This window comes from Coturnix japonica, chromosome 1 (genome assembly GCF_001577835.2).
Source record: "Coturnix japonica isolate 7356 chromosome 1, Coturnix japonica 2.1, whole genome shotgun sequence".
NCBI lineage: Eukaryota > Metazoa > Chordata > Aves > Galliformes > Phasianidae > Coturnix > Coturnix japonica.
In genome coordinates, this window is record NC_029516.1 from 138,871,567 (window position 1) to 138,897,132 (window position 25,566).

At 37.8% G+C, this 25,566-nt stretch overlaps 1 protein-coding gene across 1 annotated transcript in view; it reads right to left on the minus strand.

Moving 5' to 3' along the window:
- Positions 1 to 2,288: 2,288 nt before the first annotated feature.
- The window catches only part of LMO7 (LIM domain 7), a 128,429-nt gene continuing 105,151 nt past the window's right edge, over positions 2,289 to 25,566 (minus strand). Inside the window, 18 exon segments of the mRNA XM_032442945.1 lie at positions 2,289 to 3,026; positions 5,384 to 5,486; positions 6,795 to 6,903; positions 8,169 to 8,441; positions 9,332 to 9,551; positions 10,691 to 10,743; positions 12,600 to 12,665; positions 12,982 to 13,050; positions 14,433 to 14,565; positions 14,866 to 15,022; positions 15,025 to 15,114; positions 16,397 to 16,501; positions 18,353 to 18,466; positions 18,754 to 18,779; positions 20,708 to 20,764; positions 21,713 to 21,773; positions 22,409 to 22,593; positions 23,956 to 24,117. Coding sequence (XP_032298836.1) covers positions 3,004 to 3,026; positions 5,384 to 5,486; positions 6,795 to 6,903; positions 8,169 to 8,441; positions 9,332 to 9,551; positions 10,691 to 10,743; positions 12,600 to 12,665; positions 12,982 to 13,050; positions 14,433 to 14,565; positions 14,866 to 15,022; positions 15,025 to 15,114; positions 16,397 to 16,501; positions 18,353 to 18,466; positions 18,754 to 18,779; positions 20,708 to 20,764; positions 21,713 to 21,773; positions 22,409 to 22,593; positions 23,956 to 24,117 — 2,006 coding nt within the window. The 3' untranslated portion in view covers positions 2,289 to 3,003.

A 25,566-nucleotide genomic window follows, 5' to 3' on the forward strand; every position in this document is an offset into this window, starting at 1 on the left:
AGCTAATTAACTAATTGGCAGACAAAGTCAAATCAGACCGCTCTGGTTCAGCTGTACATCATACTTCCACAATGTGAAGCATAAGAGATTGTTCTTTTTAGAATTCTCAATAAAATTCTCCTTAAAACTCTCAGTTTGGTATCACCTAATAAATGTGATTCTCCTTAAACAAAATTAAACTCATTTCCTTTTGGCAACTGCAATACGTGTTCTCTTGTAGCGAGAGTCCCATCCTCCAAACATTTTGATCAATAGTCTCGATGTGCTCTCACTCATGTTTTGATAACTTGGCTTCCTTGGTCTTTGCGACAGCCTCTTGTTGGCTGAGCACTTCTCCATATGTCAAGCACTAACGCAGAGATAATTCCAGGTACAGCATTTCAGAAAGAGGAGCATTGGCAAGGTTAAAACCACAGACAGGACTCTCTATTGTGCAAGCTGCATTTACACACTGCCACCTTGTGTTGCTAGTGCATAACTGGTTTTGCTGAACTTCAGCACTTCAAGTAGTTTAGTGAGTGTCAAAAGACACAAATACAACATCCATAACATGTGTTTTTAGGCCTCCTCTACTTCACGTGAGTTTTCTGTGTTTGCATTTGTTAACCCAATTTACAAAATGCAGATTTGAAAGGTCTCTGCTAACCAGGCCTTTAAAATAAGAAGCAGCTTCAAATCGAGTTTCAACTTCAGCTCTCTGAACTTCACTAAACCTGACGTTCCACTTGCTCTTGGGTCACAGGTAAACAAGTTGGAACAAGATGATGAAATAACTATCTTTCTTTTGCAAAGGTCCTAAATCCTAAAAGTAGTTATTCATAGCCCCAGGCTGCCCAGACTGTGTAAAGGGGCGCCTGTATCATCTCTGTTGAGGATGTAATTGCATGTGACCAGCCTAAGATCCAAAATGGGTCAGCATCCAATACGGGTTCCTACTCCGGGTGGTTCTCAGGGAACCAATCTTCTTCCACCAACAGCAAAGAGGGCTCAAAATTTCAGTCAGCTGTGTGAGGAAGTCGTGTGACTATCCCTCAATTGTGTGTATTCCAAGTCTAGGATCTTAATATCACTACATTCTCATGTGATCTACTATTACTTACCACAGTAGTAGAAATCAAAGTATCTTTACTGGTGCACTTCATATGAGACAGTTACTGAACACCAAAAACCAAGACCAAATCACTGATATGGAAGCCCCGATATGAAGGCCCTACAAACTGCTTTGGTGCCGCTCCTTGCAACAATTTGTGGTGCTCCTCCCACACATTCCAGCCATCATCTTTGTTGGTTTCCTCCAAAACATGCCCCCTCAAATTCTTCAGATCCACTTTTCATGTCTTCTTTGCAGCTTACAATGACAGGGATACAGAATGCTACATACCTGTGTATGAATAGTGTATGTGTACGAATTGTGTATGAAGCTCCCAGCACAAGAGGGACATGGAGTTGTTGGAGCAGGTCCAGAGGAGGGCCACGAAGATGATCAGGGGGCTGGAGCACCTTCCCTATGAGAACAGGCTGAGAGAGCTGGGGCTCTTCAGCCTGGAGAAGAGAAGGCTCCAAGGAGACCTTATAGCAGCCTTCCAGTAAACGTAGGGGCCTACAGAAAAACCGTGGAGGGAAAGCATACAGTGACAAGGCAAAATGGTTTTAAACTTGAATAAGGTAGATTTAGACTAGATATTAGGAAGAGATTCTTTACTGTCAGGATGGTGAGACACTGGAACAGGTTGCCCAGCAAGGTTGTGATTGCCCTCTCCAGGGGGATGTCCCTACCTATATTAGGGCATTGGAACTAGGTGATCTTAAGGGAACAAACCATTCTATGATTCTGTTAAGCATTTGGGAAGGAAACTGATGAATTAAATCTGCAAGCCACTGATGAAAACCTCTAGGGCTCTTTTCAGGTGTGTTTTCAGAAGCTGTAGAATCTAATCCAGAATATTTTCAGTGCCTCTTTTCTAACCACAGCAAGATTCTCCAGGTAACTTCCACTCTCTTATGAACGTCCTAGTTTAGGGACACAGAACAAAGAACCAATGTCACCACTGACATTAAAAGCTGAAGAGCACAAGAGGTTTGAGGAGAAGTGCATGTAAAATTAGAAGTTTACAACCAGGAGTGAAGAGAGAAAAGCAGTAACTACTGTTCTTACACATATTTAGGGTCGCATTTTAAGCCTAAATGGCATTTAAAATGATGTCCCAGGACAAAATTCAAACAAACTATATTTCAGCTTAACACATTATCAATACATTTTGCTAGAAAGAAAGAAAATAAGCTTCTAATAAATGCAATATCAGAAATTTTATTTACAAATATACTGTAATTCAACAACCATTCTCCACTTAGTTTGTGGAGGGAAAAAGTGATAGTTACATTTTCAAAATGGAAAAGAGAATTCTTTCCCCTTAAATGGATTCCATGGAATATTATGCCTTCACCACTGAGCAAACAGGTAATTCTTTGTATTTAAGTTTCAAAAAAGCACAATTTTAGAAACCAGCGTACAGAAAGCAAACACATTTGTGTGCACTTAAACGCAGCTTCATATTAACCTAGAGAATTCACTTTCAGTATATGTCAAAAATAAAGACAGCAATTGCAAATATATATTTATATTAAGTATTCTCTAATGCTCATTTCAAGAGCTTAGAAACAAAATACCCTCTTCATATACCATTGGAAAGTCTACTAGTTGATTATAAGCCTCAAAAATATTTTGAAGTTATTACCGAAAATATACTTATTCTCCCTTGTGCTTTCAGTACTTGAAGCTGAAAAACTGAAAGCATTTTCCCCAGATACTTCCTTACTGCAATTACTTTATCATAAATAAAAATACAGTTATATGAAGAATATAATGCATTGCTATGAAGACTAGACAAGCAAAAGACTTACTTTTGGAAAACACACACACACAATATATATATTTATAGATCTACATCAGCAGCAATCACCTCTTCTTCTATCTGCAACAGTGGTTTCATATCTACGTTTACTTCACATGGAGGTTGGTTGTCCAGCTGTTAAGAGACAGACACAAGGAACTGTAATTAAATTTTAGCTACTTAAGAATCATAGTGACAAAAATCCAGTTTCTGCTTAAAAGATGTCAGATAGTTGTATTACCATATCTATTAGAAGTGGTAACACATAGTAAAGCATACATTCTCAGTCTAAGCAAGCCAAATGTCATAAACAATACAAATTTGGTTTTCATCCAACTATAGCACTGCAAATATTTCAGGCCAAATCACTTTCCACAGAACATGCACCTTACCCAGGGTTTTAAGGAATTGACTTTCATATTAACACAAAGACAGGTTCACTTTTTCTTTTCTAAGTTTACCCTTCAATAATCCAGTTAAGATTTCCTACTATAGCAATATGTATGTTTTTAAAAGTTTCTCATCCTGTCTCTCTGCACATATTGAAGGGCATCTGCCAACACACCAGTGTTTCACTGCAATTTTACAAGTTTAAAACATAAAACCAACATAAATTTCTGCAAACAAACCATAAAATTACACTGCAAATATTACTAATCTTGTAGTTTTTCAAACCTTTTAGCCAGTACATTTATATTTCAAAATAATGAATTGTCAGAAAAGGTATCACAAAACGTTAACTGCAAAGTTATCCACATTACACACCAGTGCCACATTGCCAGTACATATTCTCATGGCAGTACTCACACAGTTGGCTTTTGTATTGTTCAAATCACTGATTTTGCTCTTTCATTCTCCACCAACAAGTTCCCATTGGCTAACTTATTTTTTGAGGTGCCCACTCACCCAGGAAGATGCAGTCTGACGGGAAGGGTATACAACCACTTCTCCCAGATTAACTTTGCTCCTGAAAGGCTACTCAACATCATGAGTTTAAAAGCTATAATGTCAGAGAGAGACTAAATTGCACTTCATCTATGATAAAATTTTTTGTTACTGCCATCACAAAATACTACCATGTTAAGGACTAAATAAAGAGACTCCTTTCAGTTTCAAACTTATCAAACTCATCCAGCAATTTTGCATACAAAAGAAAAGATAGGGAAAGCTAAAATGACATGAGCAGGCTCCAGACTGAATTGCTCACACATTTGGGTGCCTTAGAGAGGAACATGGTCACTTTGGCATGCTTTTGTTCTCAACAAAAAGACATTCTCTGAACAGCAATTTGGATAGATCTGACCACCTTCAGAGGGAAGGTGATGACTTTCTTCCTTCCACTGATCACAGAGGTCTCCCTGCACCCCTAATGTTAGCCTTTGTGAATGCACCACTAGCATCAAGTGGGTTTTTTCTTTTTGGCACCACACAATCATTTCTGTGGTGCGGGCAATTTTTCCTTCTCCTGCAATCCAAGAAGAACCTGAAAACAGCAAAAGCATCAGATGCAACGTTTCTCTTTTTCTGAGCTGGGTTCTCAGCCCGCAGATGCCCAAGTCCTGCTCATGTGTTGTAGCATGAGTATCTGCTCCCTCCACTGCCTTCTGGACCACAGTGAGAAAAATGTGCCAGCTCATGTAGAAACATGCACATGTTTCCCAGGAAGTCATTCAGAAGCCCTTTCTGTTAGCTGAATTTAATCACTTTAAAGAATTCCTTATTTTCTAAGTAGAGTATATAACTCCAGAAGTAGAGTTATATAAAATTCCAAAGGCTTCTTAAAACTAGGAGGTTGTCTACCATCATATATGACAGCAGAAAAAAAAACCAAAACACCACCACTAGTATTCAAAGCCTTAACATCATGCTCCAGTAAATCAGAATTCTGCAAACTATAATAAAGGAAAAAATATATACTGCACCTTTTAATTAAGATCTGTAAGTAAACCAATTCCTGCTGAACTTGTACCTAAATGAATAACCAATCACAGACGTATAATTCAAATAATAATAGCATCGCAAAAAGAAAGCAGTATTTGTGCCATCTGCACAGGATAAATTAATACCTTTCCAATTACGTGCGAGGATTGAACTAAATACATACTCAAATTACTTTTTTTTTTTTTTTTTTAAATCAATGTAGACAATTTTTCAAAAGGACTCCTCTGCTATCAAGAGAAGGCCTGTTCAGCAGCTGACAACTCCTTCATACCATTTTCTCAGAATTTCCTATGAAGAAAGCAAGATGACTACTGTGTTTGAAACTGCTCAAGAACAAGGTGGTAAAAACAGCTACCAGGATGTTAGAAGTTTAGAATGACTACCATACAAAAGACAGAAACTGGCAATCAAAACTTTCTGAACCTATTCATTAACACAGCAGTGTAAAGTAAAACACAAAAGCTATCAACTGGCTCAGCTACACAAACACTTGAAGTTTCACAGCACCAAGAACCACCATATTCATGCATGCTGCAGTCAAGGTGCCTTACTTTTAAATCTGAGATAGCAGTCGTTGCAGAAGAGTTTGTTGTTTCGGATCCTAACTTCAGCTCCAGAGCGGGATCCCCCAAGGTCGCATTCACAGGCGACGCACTGCATGACAGATGAGTAATTAGCAACTCCTTACGAAATACTGAAGAAACAAAATGTTCTTCAAAAGGAGCTTGGATTAAATCCAGCAAAGCTTGAACCATAGACCCACAATCACTAGAAGCAAACGTGTAATGGTTAGTGGACTGAAATGCAATCAACTCAGAAAGTAGTTTAAGGTGATGACTGGACAACAGATACCAGCGATACACCAACTGAGCAGAGAAAAACCAGATGCCATTTAGAGATTAGTTGATTAAATTGAATTTGAACTTCAGTTTCTCCGAAAACTAGCTCAACAAGGAAGAATTTGTTGCCTAGCTGCAAACAATGATTTTGACACAGAACACCTGAGTGTGCTTCTCACAGACTTCCATATGGCAGTACCTGTGTTGGGATCCTGATTTTGCATCACAGAAGCAAGTTCTTATGTGAAAAGAAGGGACAATTTCATTTTTATTTAACACACTAATAAGAGGCTAGATAGCTTTCAGGCTAACACTAATGAATTTACCTATAGTGGTTGAATAAACCTTTGCTATATATGGACTGCCTCTGGAAAGACTAACACTATCCTTATTTTATATCCTGAATTTTTGAAAATAACTGTTTGTCTACAGATAACTTTTCTGCTTAAATATAAATGAATTTTGTGGATGGTTAATTGTTCACTTTATCTTAAGACATTTTAGAAGAAATTTCTGATTGCCTTATATAAGTAAGGACTTCCAAGTAGACTCCCTTGTCCCAGAATACATGTCCTGGAGGCACAGAGTGAAGAGCAGCCTCTACTGACTACTATACAAGCTGGGCAGCACTAGGAAGATCTTTGAGTCAACTTCTTTTAATACTCCTGATAACTGAGTGAGGCACAGAGGGGTCTTATTAAAGCCATGGAAGATGCAAGGTAAAGTAGCATCTCCAAAGCAGAGTAATTCCTCATTCAGTCCTCAGAGATGGGAACTATAAGTGCCTTTTCAACATTTGCAGAAGGCATTTATTCTTCTGTTTGCCCCAGGCTGATTTCTCTAGGAGACAAGGACTCAGAAACTTATTTCTTTGTTAGAATTGACAGCAAAAAATCCTGTGGTCTTACAACATGGCCACATACTTGCCAAATTCCTTCTCATTAACACTGAATGCTAAATGCCTGCAGATAGGACTGCCTCATGGAAATATGCAGGTACCACACTGTCAGATTAGAAGGCAAAGCAGGTGATTTTAGTAGAGCCCCTGTGAGCATAACATTGAGTAGCCATGCGTGCTTCTGATTAGTTCCTGTTTCTTCACAGTGTTACTCCCAGCTCTCACCTTAAAACAATGTAAATGATAACAAAGACCAAGAGACTCAATGATCATGGCTGCTCCTTTGCCCAGAATGTTATTACAGTATGAACAGATTTTCTTCCCACTGACTGACCTAGATACAGAACAAAAATCCTTAAAACCAGCTTGAAAAAGATTAAAAGAGAAAAGTTAAAGAATTCTTGAGATTAAAAACAAAAACATGCCGGTAAAAAGTAGACTACTAAGCTACTCAAGGAAAATACAATGAAGAGGAATATTATTTGTAGATCTGAAAGCTAGGGAAAGCTGAAGTGTTATAATTAAGATCCAAGTTACATAGAAACAGACAAATTTGCCACATTCTTGGGAGACATTTCATCATATAAAATACCTTCTACAAATAAACTTGAAACTACATTACGTTTAGAGTAAAAGCACACTGCTTTTGTGTTCAAACCTCATTTCTTATTTGCAGGAAATTATCCTGAAGGCTACATTTTAGTGAGCACTCTCACCAAATCCTACCATCTTGTTAGATAACAGGAGACTAGTCCTGGATATACAATATTATCTCAACTCTTTGAACATGAGCCATACAGAGTTAGATTTCTTTAGATCTACCAAACTGTTAGCAAATCAGAAAATGGAAGTGAGAACAAGATAAGCACAGATAAGTAGGTCATTTTCTTACATTAAAAAGAATGTAAGAATCTATCCTTAAAAAAAAAAAAAAAAGTCAATTTATCAAAAAGAGTCTGAGAGTCTTAGTGTAGCAATGTTTACAGTGCTGTTAAATATAATACATGTAATTGTGTGTAAATGATCTTATCTCAAGGTGCTTTTAAAATGTTTCAAGTATATAAAAGAGCAGAGCATCTTCATTACTTACAGAAAAGAAAGAGTATCACAACTGAACTACACTTTGTTTCAAAATATGATTGCACAGATTATGAGCATTCCTGAGTGCTCACTGAGATGAGATGGATCACATGCCAGGAAGAGGGCAGGAGAGATGTAAATGACAGCCATAAAGCATGGGTTTGAGGACTCTGCTCTTAAAACACACCTCAGGAAATAAATACCAGAAAAGCCAACTGGATTAGGCTTTTACTAAGTATTTTAGTAAGCATCATACAGCTCTGAGACTGGAGATTTATTATCCCAGTTCATTTGTCTTAACCTATGTGAAGCGCTGATGACAAACCTGGGGAATTTTATGTATGTCTGGAGCAGGGAAGTCATACCAGTCTACATTTTCAATGTCCCATTCAGCCAGAAAACTACAGGTACTTTCCAGACTTGTTAATTAACATTACCTAAGCCCTGCTGCATCTACAGAGTTCACTCTTCAGCACAGCCTAACATGTGTGTCTTCCCAGCTGAAGGGCACCTACTCACCTGCTGCGCATCTGCGACCCTGGCTGGGAAGCAGAGACAGGAGACTGCACCCGGGGGGCTGCCTGGGACGCAGGTGGGGCTCTCACAGAGGTGGTCACAGGAGGTGCTTTGGCAGAAGAAGGAGTGCACATGTAGGCCCGGTTTGAAGTGGACACTGGGCGACTGTGATCCTGATTAGAGGACAGAGATGAAGTGGAGGAAAACTGGTTCAACCTTGAGTGGTGCCTCCATGAGCTTGTTCTTGAAGAATCAAGATTGTCCAAAGACTCCCCTCTGTAACACAGACACATATACAAATGTAAATGGCAGTACAGCTGAAGCAGAAGAGCTATATTCTGATTTCAAAAGGTAAAAAAAGAAACCATCATTTTTAAGATTTTCTAGAATGAATATATTTGTCTAATCATCTTGAAGGTATTCTAAACACACCGACTTAAATGTTTGAATTGAAAATTATCCTTTGTGTTCAGTCCTAGTCTCAAGGAAATAAAAAATTAGAGGTGAAGGAGAGGTAGCACTTAATGTCTGCAGAGTAACAGTAGAATGCTCTTTGCTGCAGCCTTATCAGGGTGAACTATGCCAGAATCCATTGTACAGCAACAGACCTCAAATAGTGGGTTTGTTTTTGTAGTCTCTAAGGGGTACCAGACTGAAAATAACAATTTACATAGGCTGGACCTCCACATCATCTATGAACAAGATGCTGGCCCAATAGCCAAACATTCTCCTTACTGATAACTCAGGTGTTTCCTAAGTGACAAACCCAACATTCATACATTACTTACAGAAAGAAATGAACTCGAGACTTTCTGATCCAATATTTCTGTGTTACTTATACTCTTCAGCTACAGTAATTTCCACAATAAATTATCTTACTGAAATTCTTAACCATGTTTGTCAGTACTATTAATTTCCAGTGCTGTTATATCAGCCGAGAAAGCAACAGTTATTTGCAGGCCACACACACACTTTACTTACAAAAAAAACCTTTAATCCCAGCTGGAATACTATTACCTTCCTCTACCTACACCGCTATTCAGTTTACCTTAAAGCTTTTTACACGCTGGATTTGTTTCAGGACTCTGTAATAGGAGCTGAAGTTTAGAATAACCAAACAAAAATATCTGATGAGAGACAAAGTTAATTTTTAACATGATTCCTACCTCCTCATACTACTGCTGTACAGACTGATTGGCTCCTTATGCACACTGGAACTGCGTTGCCTAATCCAGCTGCTGTCCGTGTGTAGAGATGTTTTCTTCCTCATTTCCTGAAGAATTTGTTGTCTTTCTAACTCTGCTGCAGACAGGTTGTGCTCCTTCTGAGTCCCCTTCTGTGACTCACTTGTGTTCCAAGACCTCTCTGACTGCTTGCTCTGAGTACCTATTAGGACAAGACACAGGCTCAAAAGCAGTTGTCAGTCATCTAGTACTCCAAGTATAACACCATTCATCATCACATTCACAAGCTTCTTTCTACACTTATGTATATGCCTATAAGGAAAATTAATACAGAATCTCTCTCTTTTACTTGGGTGTTGTGGTAACTAACCGTGGAAATAAGATTGTGCAGTAGAAGACCTTTCAGTACCTGACTGAATTTTTGAATGAGGAAAGCAACCAGCCCTCTCTCTAATCTCTGTTGACAGTTGGAGGACAACATTTTTTTCTTTATTTTCTAAACCCAGTAATTATCCCTTATAGTAAGATCACTTAATTAAGAAAATTACTCAACAGTAAGTCACTTCAATTTAAATTTCAATACTACTCTGATTAGAGATATGATCTTAATTTTACTGCTATCCATTACCATCATAAAATACTGTGGAAGTGAATTCTCTCATTGATTTCAATGATTGAGCTTTAACGTGCGAAAGCAATGCTGTCCATTTATAGTACTCTCTCCATGGCACCATTTACTTTATGATTACTTTTACTAACCATGTTTTAGACATAAACGTAGCTTTCAGAAAATTCCTGCTTTTTAATATAAGTCTTCACTCTTTCCTCTAGAACAGCAGTAACAACTGACAGACAGCTCAAGAAAGGTCACAATAAACTGCAGACCAAGAAACTGCAAAGCCACTATGACAGTATCAAGAGCTGATTTTCACCTGGGTTATTTCTAGGATAACAAAAGTTAAAAATGGCAAACACATGTTGAAAACAGTCAATAAAAAAAAAACCTGCACATACCAAGCTAAGTCAACATATAAGGAGCACAAGCATTTTTCAGTTATATATAGGAACGTTTAGTTCATCTTCTGCACATTCAGTCATCTAAAACTTCATCTTTTTGCAATCAGCACTACTTCAAGACAGGAGTTAATCACATTCATCCTGTTGATGGTATGAATTTCCTCCTGTTTTTAGAGCTTCACTAAGTTGTGCCATAGCATAAATTTGATTATAAATAATTCAGCTATGAAAAAGTACTTTGCTAATTAATTTTCTTAGGGTAACTGCTCCTGATATACTGGTTTTAAAAATAGGTTTTAAAAATAATAGAAATTAAGTACTTACTATTTCTGTTTGCATTGAATTCATTCAGCTCTGAAGTTGACTTGGATTTATTCCTAAAGATATAGAAAATATTCACTCAGACAAGAAGGATAACGATCATAGTGCAGACTGCAGATAAATGGCCCCTTTCTTTCAATGTCCTTTCCATCAAATGCTTGCAATAAAAACCAAACAGGTAAACAAACAAAAAACAAAGACTAATAGGAGATTCAAGTGTCAAAAAAGGTGTCAGTAATGCACAACATAGGTAACCACATCCTGAAAGTTGAAATCAAGTATGGAACATTCCCATTCTTCAGCTGAAAGGGTCTGGTCATTGTTTTTGCTTAAACAAAGCAAAGAGTCCTTTCCTTGTGGAAGCTCTCCAAAGACTACAGTCAAGAAGCAATAACTTTAAAAGCAGGTTCATAAATGATTCAACTTCATGAGTAACTTAAATCACACTTCAGCACACATCACTAGACTGTAAGCTAAATACCTCCTCAAACACTGCACTCAGATTGTTCTCAGGAAACTTATTACTCACTGATTATGCCCAGCAGGATAATATTTTAATGAGTTTTAGCCAAAAGATGCCATTTTCCATATAGGAAGGCAAAGAGCAAAAAGCTGGGTCTCCATCTCTACACAGCATCTTCAGCAACATCTCTGTGCTGTATTAATCTCAAGTAATACATCCAGATTTCTTGTTTAAAACACTTCAGAAAGGAACAGAAGTCATTTCTTGGTACATAGCTGAAAGCTGCTACTGCAGTGCGCTTATGAGTACAGCACTGGATGTGTAAAAATATACCGAACATCAAACATTTTGCTTCCCAAGGTTTTGACTGTTCTATCTTGGGGACCAATGTAATGAATGCATATTGAGCAGGAGATCCAAAGAGTAGGTTGACCTTGCCTGGGCTGATTTTAAGCACTTGAGTGTCTTCCTCGTAATATACGCAAGGGATAACTATCTAGTGGATGCAACTTCTGAAATCAGGTTTACAGATAAATTCATCATAGATTCCCTGTAAAATCTGGGGCTGCTTTTTATGTAAAAAGGCATTCTTACTCCAACAGTAAGAATTAACTAAATGCACAGCAGAGATGATCGTTCAGTATTTTGAGATGTTATCAACAGCAAAGGCTTGGCACAAAATATTCTTTCTTAAGCTACTTCAGCATTTTCTAAATAACAGCCCCAAACTTGAAAGATAGAAAGGAAAATGTCTATTACACAAGTCTGGGAAGCTGCACCAGTTAGTACATTCAATGGACGAAGTAGAAGAAAAAAAACAAACAAATCAAAGCGCTCACAGTTTGTGTCAGGGTGGACACATTACTTGCCATCCTAATAAATATGCTGCTGCTATCTGTCACATCCCTCCCTGTTTGCTGTCTCTAAGTTTCACAATCTTCATTGGGATGACTGCACCTTAATTTGTATAGCACAGTATGACACAGCCAAGAAGTTGTTGTTGTTTCGCGCAGCAGGCTAGAAGTCATAATACCGCCTCACGACCAACAAATGATTTCTACTTCTTAAGTTAGCTTTCCGTCCATTAAAATCTTGACTGACTAACTCTTGTTTACAGCACAGCATGTAATTTGCCAAGAGTTTGGTTACTTGTTTCCTCAGTACAAAAACAGACCATAAAAACTGCAGTAGCTGCCATTAGCCAAAGTTGATTGGAAGTTTCAAGGATTTCTGACACAGAGAGCCTCACTCTGCCCTGTGCTATGCAGCTTCACCTCCTGCACTGGGGGCAGGTTTGGGTACCACATGTAAGAAAGATACAGAACTATCAGAGAGTGTCCAAAGAGAGTCTATGAAGACAGTGAAGAGTGATCTTTCTGAGTCCCGTCAACTCAGGATATTCTGTGATCCTGTATTACCATATATGCTGAACTTCAGTATTACACATACCTGTCAGAAAATGACTGACCAGGTCGCTCCTCAATGGTTTTGGAAGATTCATAGCGTTCATAATGCCTATAAAAAAAGATGCACTATCTTTATGTACAGCAAAAGATATACATAGAACTATAAATATTTCCTGACAAAAATATTTCTAACAGATACTTAGGAAAACAAACAAAAGCTCCCACAAAGACAAAGATCTAAGGAGCCTTAATTTCATCAGTCAGAAATACAACAAACAAAAGAAGCCAGAAAAAGAAAAAAGTTAAAAACAGCCAAAATTGCCTTTTTTGTAGCGAGGGAGTAAAGACAACTTCTACATGCCTAAGAACTTAAGACTTATTGCTGAAGATATTTCAACCTATACATTGATTGCATTTCTTCTCACCTGTCAATGAAGAGGTTGGCCAGGTTCGGTTTCTCTGTTGTTTTAGATACTTCATAGCGTTCGTAACGTCTAGAAGTAACATGCAGAAAAAAGAAAATATATATTTAAAAAAACTTCAAAATTGAACTAATAGTATACATACAGAAAATACAAAGTTCAGATATTAATGACAACATGTTGAAAACATGAGGGAGAAGATTATAAATAGAATACACGACACTATCCAGGTTGTAGAATGAGTAGAATTCACTATATGACAGTAGACTTTATCTCATATTATTTCAAAGAGCGGAATAGATAAGCTTTAGTCCGAAAACAGAAATTCTCAAGGATGTATGCAGCTAATTCCGGTATATTTAGCAAATAATAGGGAAAGGAGGGAAATTCCTCAAAGGAGTGAAAACGAGGTACAAAGGTGTGTATGCAAGGCAGTTAAGATCCTGATCAGTGGCACAGCACAGTACTCTTTTAGGGCTCTATACTCGCGCATCTTATCATTAATCTCCGTGTGACGGCTGGAAACAGTGAGTTCTGGGAAAACTCTTTTGTATGCAAGAATTTGCATTTATGCAATTAATAAATAAAATAGTTCAAACTGAAATGTGGTGATGGAAGAAACACACTCTAATATATACGAGATTAAATATGCCGAAGTAATCATATAGGCCAGTATTTGCTAATCATAGCATGATGTGGCTTGTTTATGTATAGCAAATGGCACGATCTAAAAGGACTGCTGTAGCAACTGATGACAACTAAAAGCGTAAGTGTGATAAAAGATCAGCATTGCGGTATTGTCTTAGAACATATTTTTAAGGTTTTATTATTTTTTGGCGAAAGCCTGTTGAGGCTGGGAGCCGCAAGCGCTCCTATGATAGACAAGGTCCGATCTCGAAGATCTTACGATTCTTGCGATATTCACTCGCTGCTATACAGGTCATCTTGTGTGATTTAGAGATCGAATATTTAAGAACCAAGGAGACTCCTCTGTATCGAGTACACGGTATTATGTAAAATGATGCCGCGAAATGGGTAGCATTAGAGCACTCCATTCAAAGAGGGATCGGTTCCACTGGTTCTTACTAAGAACCCATCAGCACACACGCAGGAAAGAACCCGCGCAGGAGTGGAGCATAATGTTATTCAGGCTCAGCAGGATATTTATGTAAGTGCAGGTTTTCACTCTCTCATAGGCAAGAGATAGTGCAGTCAGGGCTGAAGAATTTTAAGTTAGTATACCATGCTAGATATGTCTCGCAAGTCTCTTCGCTCGAGGCCTGCAACATCAGTAGAAATGTATGTGTGACTTACTCTATACATAATTGAAAAGAGAAAGAGCTGGCGCTGTCACAAGGTGAGAGAGTGGTTTCTCAACAAATAATGGCAACGGTACCGGAAGTGGCAAGGGCTGAAGTTGACATGCCGAACTCAGCACCATCACACTCTCGCACTCGTGTTCTACAGAAGTTAGCGAGATGAAAAGTGACTGGATAGGGCTTTTACTTATATTGCACTGGTCGGTGTAACCAAGACTGGTTTTCGGTATTGTGTAGTATCTTGCACTGATAAACCTACAATATGAACCTGAAATGAATTGCACGATTATTGAAGCGATGGGTAGCTGTTTGATGCTTGTATTATTTATGTTGTAATTGTCAAAACTTTTATGACGAGAAAGGATTCATCACCAATGTGCAGTTTGGATAATAGAGATCAGATATCCTACTGAAATATCCTTCTGCTTTCTGCTTGCTGCCAGTCTGCTCGGATCTCTGCCCGCCGCCGCGCTGCTCTCTCCGCAAGTCTCTGCCCGCCGCCGGTACTGCTCCTCATCTCCGCTCGGCCGGGTCTCTGCTCCTCAGCATTACTGCTGTTCCCTCTCTTACGTTGGTCTCTCAAGCTCTAGTTCTTGGAGTTCCCTTTCTCGCTCAAAACGCAGGGCTGCTTCTTCCTCCTGAAGCCTCCTTTCTTCTTCCTTGGCCAGCAAGTGTGCTGCCAGCTCACTTCCTCCATCTCCTTCTGGCTCCTCAGGAGTACTGGTCAACTTCAGGTCTTGCCGCACTCCAGAACGCTGGAGGCAGATGGAGCTCGTGTAGAGACTGAGATTGTGTTTGAGGTTATAACAGTTTGTTCCTGTGACAAATAAAAGAAATAACATTTTTAGGGGATGAAGCTCTGTGGTTTGGTCTTCTTTTTTGTTTTGTTTTCTTTTTTCCTTTTTCCGCTTTTTGTGTTGTTTTTTTTTTTTTTTTAAAAAAAGCAGAATTGGGCATGGAATCAGAAGAGATTATTTATTCAACATCGGAAGGCTGGTGTAAAAAGCATCCCAAATACTCTCAAATGTAAGAGACAGGGTGTGGTTTCTTTTTGAATGTGTGCCTGCTGGCTTATTCTCCTAATGCAAGAGCTTCATTCCGTACAGCAGCCTTAGCAAGCATGGTGGGCAGTGTGTCCACAACTATGTGAAACATCCTGCTTTCTAAAACACTTCTTACATTCCATGCCATTCCATCTCCACTTAAATCCTCACCAAAAACAAACTTTTCTTTATAAACCACATTTTTTTTTTTCTCACACTCGATCTCTCAAACTTGAGAACAGTCACTTAAGAACAAGCCATTGTGGCTCGACCATTGTTACTTCAACAGGAATCCATCATGTGGAGGGAAAGCTCCAGCCTGCTATTCTCCTGCCATTAGAAAGTTAAGTATCTGACTTACCGCTAACCTTCGTGTCAAACATGAAAAAGGTCTTTCAATGGTCAAAATAAGTTTTAACTGTAGAAGACAAATTCTTTTTGCCAATTAAGGATTGGCTCATCCAAATTTTTAATGATTTTTTAAAATGAAATGTTTTATATTCTTGTACAGCAAAGACTTTGAACAGCACAAACAAGTTTCTTCAATATTGAAACCGTAAACCTTAATTTAAAGTCTTGATGCTCATGACAACATGAACACAACTGATGTAGCCAGTGTTTACGTAGCAGAGAGAGATATAGCGTATACAGGGTACTTCCTGTGTGCTCAGCAAAAACCTGTGCATGGTCTGCATAAGCAGCCAGAAGGTGAGCTACAAATAGAAAACAACACACGTTAAGTTTTAAAATATATGATAGCCAAGCTGAAGTTGATTTGATATGTAAATTTTCCAGAGATAGAACAGCTGAATGCCAGTGTTAGTTAGTTAACCAATCCATGATGAAAAAAGTAAAATTAAACTAATTAATTTCCTCTTTCCATTTTACTAATCGCTTTCTATAAAGTCATAGGCAATCATTTTGGTTTAGGAGCAATTATGTTCCAAAACAAGGCAATAAATGAAATAACAAAATTATTATGCATATGTTTACATCTCACCACTAGTATGTTAAAAAGCACAGTGAAAACCAAACAATCAAAGGGTGAAGCCATACTCAACCATCTTACCTATCTAAATATTTGGAGTTTTCTTTTTCTGCTTCTTGCTTAGCTCGTAGCCATTCTTCCCTCAGTTTTTCTTGTTCCCGTTTATACTTCTCCTATTAGGTTAGATGAAGTTAAACACATAAATAAGGAATTTGGTTTAATTGCATTAAAATATTCTACTCTTTATTTCATGAGTGTGGTATAAACACTTGCTTGAGCTCCTCTGGGACATTAGGTGAGCCACAAATGGACATTTTGGCTCAAATACAATCACAAAGAGTTCAGCCATCAACTTCAGAGAATCTAGGCTTCTTACATGACAAAGTCTCATAACAACTGACCTCACATCTGCTGTATTCCGTCGTTACAGCTGATTTTCGTTCAGTTGGGAACTAAGTTATCTAAAAGTATTTCTTGATTACAGAGTAATTATATTTAACTTTGGAACTAGACAGAGTAATATGATAAATATAAAGCAATGACTAAGGGAAATATGAGGCAGTAATTTGGTTTCAGCAAGAACATTTGCCCTTCAAGAAAACTCATCTGAACAAAAGCCTACTCTGGGACCTCCCATTTTGCCTATGACTGGTTTTAATATGAAATCAATGCAATGTCTTAAGGCATTACTCAAGGTTCACAATAAACATTGTGTTGCTTTTGTCAACCACCACTTCAATCTTGGGAAAAGTAAAATATGCAGTGATTGCAGACATTCCTTCTAAGATGCTGGAAATTAGCAAAGAAAGACTTCCCTTCTCTAGTCTTTAAATAAAGACATGGAACAGAGAAATAGCATTATTACTCTGGCTAAATTTAGCTTTTCAATTGCGGAAAAAAAAGGAAACGAGGAGAAGGCAGAGGAATTAAACGGTTCTTAGTAAAAGAGAAGCCAAGGGTTTATGATACCGTCGCCGCAGAGGCATCATCTCAGGCGTGTGTCACACATTGTGCCAAGGAGTCTAGGACAGATATTATGAACAATTTTATAGACAATACTTATTGGAGCGCCCATATGGTACTTGCGGGAGTTGGAAAGGCGAGACAGGCATGACGCAAAGTAGAAGAAAGGAGTGAGATGGATATAGATAGATTTTGGGTAATCATCATGATTTAATATGCACGGATTGCTATGACATATAAAAGTGTGCGTAAGGCTCACAGCAGGGCTGTCTTGCACAGAGTGGTGAGATTGCGATCTATTTAGCCGCGGAGATCTATGGCTAAGCCAACAAGCACCTATATACATACTCTTATAATTAAATTTCCACAGACGCAGATGCATCTTTCAATAAAGACCTCAGCTCAGTGAAGCATAAGCCTACTTAATCCTGGAATGTTTTTTGTGTATCATCTTGAGATAGCAATCATTGGCCCTTTCCTTTTGCAACACTTTCCTCCATCTCTGGTATCTGATTATCAACGGGGATTTTTTGCACTAGTCAATTGGTTCAGCTTCCTGAGGTCCTGGGAACCAAGATGATTCCAACTGAGTGACTGCTTAACAATAGGATGCTAGCAGGCATTTAACCATAGCACTGCTTTATATTCAGAGATGAAGGCAGCCAACGTCTCGAATGGATGGCAAAACTCATCCTAGAGAATTTTCTTGCAAGAAAAAAAAAACAACCAACATACTCTTGCATGTGAATGACTTAGGGGTGTTGTTGTAAACTCTATATATTGAGGAGCAACTGATTGCGACGCTCGCGCTCTACTGGGAGCATTCTGGCTGTAGAGCGTTGATATGATACGAGGTCTAGAAGTGTAGATCTGTTGTAGCATATCCTTGCCTAATTGCATTTCCCTTTCTTTTTTTCTTTCTGAAAAGTTACGTATGTGACTCTGCAGCCCAGAAAGTATAGCTCGAAGTCCTCTTCTGCCATCAGTAAGAGTCATAGAAGTCAAGAGAAGTTTTCTTTTGTAATAGTTACCACACACAAAGTCACAAAGATTAACATTACCTGCAGTAAACGATCCTGCTCCTTTTGCCATTTCGTCCTGTCGTTTTCGGTTCTTCTTCTTGATGCCCAAACCCCGGTCCGACGACTTGGAGCACTAATGGATGGTACTGGGAGCTAATATAGCATGGAAATAAATGCCACCTTACTACATGTCATCGACTCTGCATTACAGTTTAAAATGAGAAATAAAAGCCACTACAAGAAATACAGCTTCAGAGTGGCAAGAACCTAATTCAGCCTCCTCAAAGAGACAGTAGGTAACCATTCCCTTATACGTTAAAAGTCTTGGTACTCTCTGATTTGACTGGAATTTTTAAGTGTGGAAAATACAATAGAAAACAGTGGGCTTCTTGAAATACAAGGATTATGCAGCTAATTACTAGTTTGTAAACGTTACTTACATCAGGCATTGCAGGCTCTGGGCCTCCTGTGGGATTTGGGAGTAGAAAGCAAAACAGAAAAAAAAACAAAAAAAACAGGAATTATTAGAACAATACTAACTACTTTAATATTTATCCTAGTGTAGGAAGTCAGAACTTTAGAAGTTTTTGCTTCTATAGTAAGACATGCTTGCATTTGACCCTACATCAGACTTATTAGAGCTCAGAATACATCAGGTGCTTTCAGCTAATGTAGGTGAGCATTGAAAGGCTTTACATGCTTACAAGGTGCCACTTGCAATTGTTTGGATTAGCAGTACCTCTCCTACTGTGGTAATACAGAAGTTCCTTGCTACAGCTTTTCTAGTATTATTGTAAAATCCTACTGTTCAGCATGCCTGGGTATAGCAGTTATTTGCCTAATACCTTTGGCATGACTTACAAGCATCTTCTGTGCCACAAAACTGTATTTTCCCTTCCCAACTGTCCTTCTTTTCTACTCTCTAAAGCAATGCGAATTTACTGAACTTTTCACCGTTCACCTCAAACCTTACAGTACTTGAGGATATGACGCTTGGTCTTGGCTTGTGTCAAAATGATTACCAAGAAAAAAGAAAAAAAAAAAAAAAGAATAAATTTTTAAAACTTACTTATATATTAAAAGTTGAGAAAAATGCGGAGAAGCACTAATTTAAGAGCAAATTCTTCTCCAAGTATCATTTTACATAATTATTTTTATTTGTTGTTATTATCCTTGTTACTTAGCTATTCAAATTTCACTTAGAAAAAAAAAAAAAGCATAAATGCAACAAGCTGCAAAATTCTTAATTTAGGATACAAAGGACATCTCCTCTCATCTTACCCCTGTCAGACTATGCTAGCCAGTATGGGCTTAAAAAGATAATTCTTTCATATCAGTATAATGTCAGAGAAATACAAAAATAAGCAAAACTGCACTGAGTACATACTCTAGACACTTTTCATCCCCCTCAGTCAGAAGCGAAATACTGCAAGTATTGCTAGAACATTCAAACACAATTTTCATAGCCAGCCTAAAAAAAAGCCACAAATGACCAACAACAGAATATCACCGTATCTAAGATACAGTAGAACAAACGGAATCACACAATCACAAACACAGGTATATGCTGCAGCACTTCACATATCACTTCTCAAAAAATGAAAGCCATTATCACTGAGGCAAAGTCCTGGCTCCACTTAAATCTTTGACAAAATTCATACTGAACTTCCAGTGGGCCAGAATTTCACTTTCAGGCTACAATAAAACAGCAAGGCATACATAGTCTGAAGACAGCATTAGGCATACATTAATGGAAGTATGTGAGTTGTGACATGCAGAACACCAAAATGCAACCTACAAAACTATAATTGAGTGCCTCCTTTTTTTTAAATTTATTTTATCTTCAAAAGCCAGAAGATTCATTTCAAAATTCATACTGGTCTTTTCAAGATCTAGTGACTTCACCACATAGTGAGTGGCAAGTCGCTTACTGCTGTTTTCCACCAATTTTGAAGGATGTGCACAGCTATGATTCCAAATAAACTCAAATTCAGAGTTAAGTATTTGGTTATCAGCTGTTTGAATTCTGCACAAAGCCTCTGCTGAAATGTTCAATATTATTCTGTTTTGTAGGTAGTAACAAACCTGAACAGAGTGCTATCCCTCTTGCTCTTAACCCAGCGTATCAAAGAAATATGAACAACATATAAGAGATTAAAAAAAGCTATAAATATAAGAGAACACACAAAGACCCATTACCACAAAGGTAGACCCATGAATTGTAAGAATAACCTGATGACCCTGGGGAAAGAAGGGAAATGAATTATGTTGCTTCAAGATAACTGCAGCAAACAATGCTGAAGAGGCAGAGTACCCGGCACCAGAATGGTTAGGAAGAATGTGCAGCAGGAACAATTTCAGGAAAGTACATGAAGTGTCAGCTCTTTGATTTACCTTGTTCAAAAAATTGTGACCGCCTTTTTAAGTTTTTCAAAGAAATAGGTTCAGATGCTATTTGAAAAATATAGAGAATACAAACAAATCAATGAGGTTTTGTTTTTCTTTCAAATGACCATCACCACTGGATAACAAACTGTTATTACACCTCCAGTCTACAGCCACGTCATTTAAAAAAGAAAAACAAGCCCCTGAAATAAAGAAAATCTAATCTTTCATGGCAATAAATACAGTGTTTAGTTGGTTACATCATACGCTGATTAGTATTTCATTTTAATATCTAACATTGTCCAACTACAGCAATAATACATTTCACTGTCATCTGAAAGGCATCTCCAGAGGGCAAGCGACCTTTTGGGGGGGACTCCTGTAAATTACCATGCACATGCAAGATAAAATGAAATACTAATTTCTTTTCCATTAGGAAGTTTACCCACCTGGTTTCTCTCACTGTCATCAGGCAGTATAATTGTTCGTAGCATCATAACTAATTATTATTCATACCAGGACTATCAATATCATTCGTAAGGAATAAAATTAAATAACAACAACAAAACAACAATAAAAATTACCACTGCCAACACCCTCACCCACCCAAAATCCTCATAAATGAAACAGAAAAAAAACCCACAATACTCATTTCACTCTATTCCAGAGCAGTGAAATAAATTGATACTTACACTGAAATAGGCTTCACATGATGCAGTATCTATTATAACAAATTCTGAATCTTCTCTTGCTTGTTCCTCCCTACCCCCCTACAGCAAGTTTACAACTAATTCTGAGACAGAGGATCTGTCACTTCCTTTTTGTCAGATCTTCAACTGCTCAGCATATTGTGGAAGCAAGTTACACCCAGTCTGGGTGCAATTAGATTTCTGTGATACGTTCAGTTCATTAAGGTCTCACTTAAGTCACCAAAGCTTGTGATGATTACAGGTTTACTATCTGTGCTTGCTCCAGACCCATACAATTAGAAGATGAAAAGCAATGATAGTTTACCTCTTTGTTCATTAGATCCAAGATCTCCTTGCATGCCGTTTATCAATTTTGTTTCTGTACTCTGAAAAAACAAAAACCAGAGCTCTAGTTTATTATATTTGTGGAAGTTGATTCAATTAAACAGTGCCTCGATAGAAGCTGTGTATCTTGAAACACTTCAGAATATAAAAACTTCAACAGAAGAATACAAAACTGAAAATTCCTGAGTAGATTATATGATAAAATGATTCCAAGCTTTTGCAGGAATCGATGGCCAGCTGTGAACTGGTAGATGACACTGCAAAAAAGTGCCAGAAGCCAAAATCTTCCATTTCAGCTGATCCATAGGCAAGCTGGGAGTTATTTCCCAGTAATGTGAAAGCAGATACTCACTGTTCCTCTGAACTGCAATATTCATTTACACCAACAACTGAGGTAATATGATTTTCTAAAGAATAAATAGTCTATATCTTTTATTTGAAGTATATACTCTTCAAATATTGTAATGCTTTTCATAAATTCATGAACAAAGTAGAATTCTCAGAGCATCTTAATATTGTATTTGCGAAAACCTGCATGTTCCTTAGAATAGCAATGCACATTAAGAATAAGATTACTAAGTTCTTTTCTTCTTTTCTGTTCTCCTTTTCCTCAAGACAATCAGTTTTCACTTACTTCTTCCCACCAAATCCCCAAACTGTTAAAAAACACACTCACAGAACTTTGGAGACTGCTGGAGAATTCTCTTTTTGTTGATACGGATGAGACACTTGAAACGCGTTCTCCAGAAGTTGCATCAATCCATTTATTATCGGATGTACCTATAATGTTGGTACCCATACTGGTGAGATTGAGGATTTTATGCCTTACATGTGGCAGGGAAGGCTGGTCTTTGCCCCAGTCTTTTGGTATGTGGAGATCAAGAAATTAACACAGACAGTAATGTCAAAGAACAGAACAAGAGTTAGCGAAAACACAATAAAATAACACAGGAAACACATAAAAAAAGAGGGAGAGACACAAATCAGGTGGAATTTGTGGAGACAGGACAATGGGCATTTATCAGAAGACCGCCTTCCCCAAAAATACATTTGTTAGTCAGAAGCCATGTAAGAGTTCACCAAATATTCTGCTAACTATAGCAGACTCAACAGACTACAGCAGCTCAACATTAGAGAGTAATTAGTATTCATTGAAAACTATTTCATCAGCATTAGTAAGGACCAAGAAAGTTCTTCCAACTTTACTCACACAAGGTACAGTTTCAATCATACACTATCCAGTGAAGTGTCATTTTCATGTCCAAGCTACTCAGGAAACACACAGGGCAAAAAAATAAAAAGGTAGTCTAAACTAGAAAAACTGATGAATGTAAGGAACAAAAAAACCAAAAACCACCATCTTCATTTAGTGTCCATTACACCACCTCCCCCCAGTCCTCTCCCCATCCCCTAAATTTTATTTTCTGCAAAAATTTCACTCTTAATTTATGCTATTAGGCAGTACTCATCTTTTCTGTGCCTCACTGTTGTTTTTTTTCCCCCCTTACTTGTTGGTAAATTATTCTACTTGACTTCCCACTGAAGTAATGTTTTGACATTATACTTTCAGCTGGTCACATTTCCAACTCTTGATCAAATCTACAGCATGCTTGAAGAGCTGAATAAGTTTCAGCCAGGATGGAAGACTGAATGGGTACTACCACTTTGGAGAGATTACAGCATCACAGTGTTTGGGTCAACTATCAAAACAACAGCCCAGAAGAGCTGTATCAACTACAGTGTCATATATCAGCAAAATTCCTCCCTGAAGAAAACAGGAAAGATCCTCCTTCACTGAAGAAAAGAGGAACTGAAGACTGAGGGACAAAGGCTTTAAAAATTATCTTTTAGAGACTAATCCCCTCATCATTTTTGTAGTATGGCAGGAAAAAAAAATTAAAATAGCATATTCTCTTGTGTGTTGGTGGCACATTTTATTTATCCATTAACTGCACCTCCTCTTAGAAACAGGTCAGAGCACCAGACAGAGGTCAGTAAATTCATTGTTTAGTAGATTTGCTTGCCAAAACATTTCCAATGCACAAGCAGTTAAAAAAAAAAGCGAAGTTGTGTTAAAATGCAACAGACACACCAGCAAACTACTTAGCTCAGATAGCTATTACCACTGTAAGGGTAATAAGGAGACTCAGCTGTCAGGTACAGCAGAGACAAAGCTTATTTGCCTTACAGAGCATACTGTACCTGCCCTATGAAACAACTCACCATTCTTTCCATATCGTCTAACATCCATGACCAGGTTTCCAGTTTCTAGTGCTCTGGTGATGGCTTCTTCCCACTGACTACTGTCCATTTGTGAAACCTTTGTGCCGTTGATAGCAATGATCTCATCATCTACCTGCAGCTGACAAAGTGCTGCAGGGCTATCTAATGAAAACAGAAGAAAAAAAAAATCATTTCCAATCACAGTTATTTTTTAAACACAGTTATGATGGGAAGAAAAAAAAGTAACTCAGTAAAAGAAATGCTTATCAGCAGGTATTCGGAAAGTCTAAGGAAAAACTGATCTCACTGTGAGTATAAGGTCAGTAAAATCAGCTGATATTAATGTAGTGTTGAAATCTGATACATACATATGAAGAACTTTCTGGGTCTGCAAGCATTCATGTTCTGGCTATCTCATTAGCCCACTCCTGTCTCAACCTTTATAACCCGGGATTAATACAGAGAGAGGGAGCAGGCAGCACTACAGTGTCCATAGCAGAAATTTGCTGAAATTCAGCTTATGTTTGGATAATCCTCTTATTTGCCCCCCAAAAAACAGACTCCACTCTGTTAGCTTTCTTATTTTTTTACTTACATTTTCTGGGCTTGATTGACAAGAATATGCTGCTATACAGCTGTGCTAAAATAGCTTTTTAGCTCTGAATTAACTGACAATGAGACTCACTCAAGATATTGCTGGGTGCTGTCCAATTAGAATTCTCTGGATTGTATTTTTTTTGCCAGTGTGTACAAGCCAATTACAAATTTTATTGCAACTTGGACTTTGAATTTTACTGATATTTTGCAAGACAGGGTGCACTTTATACTCTTTTTCATCTATTACTATGTGTTGACGTAATCTAGCTGAAGGACACAGTGCAGTTAATAAGCCTTCTCATTCTTTTTTTTTTTTTTTTTTGTTGTTGTTGTTGTTTTCTTTTAATAATTCAAAAAACAGGCAAGTTGAGAAACAGCCTTCCTGAAGTACAAATTTATGAATTATACTGAACAGTGAATGGTTCTTCCACTGAGAATAATTCCCCTAGCAGAAGAAATGTGGATTACACAACTAAAGCATTTTCCAGATTAAGTAGAGAAATGCACACATACTATTCAATATATACTAAGAACAATGCTATATTATGTTACCAGAAAGAAAGGTGGGCAAACATGACAAAAATTTAAACACCACATTCTTCATTCTAACCTTCTTCTGACTCACTAGGAAAATGCTGTTCGAAGTCTGGGATCATCCACTGTGGATCCAGATAGCTTTAATTTTCCTACCACCCAAGTAAATTAGGAAACATAGCTTTCCTTCATTTCATAATAGTAAACTAAGCAGTGATCCTTCGTAGTACACACACAAAAAAAATAATGGCATTAACTACTGTGTTGGAATAACACAGCTCCGTATTCTATATTTGATATTCTTCAAGTGTGGACTGATACTCCATTAGCCGTTATCAGCAAAATGCTCAAAACACACTAATTATTTTAAGCATTCTAGGAGAAAAAGTAGTTTTCTTTTGGAGAAAGAAAACATGGGGAGTAGTTCGGGGGACAAAAAAATAAATCACATCCCTTTAGAGTCAAGATGTTTACAGATTA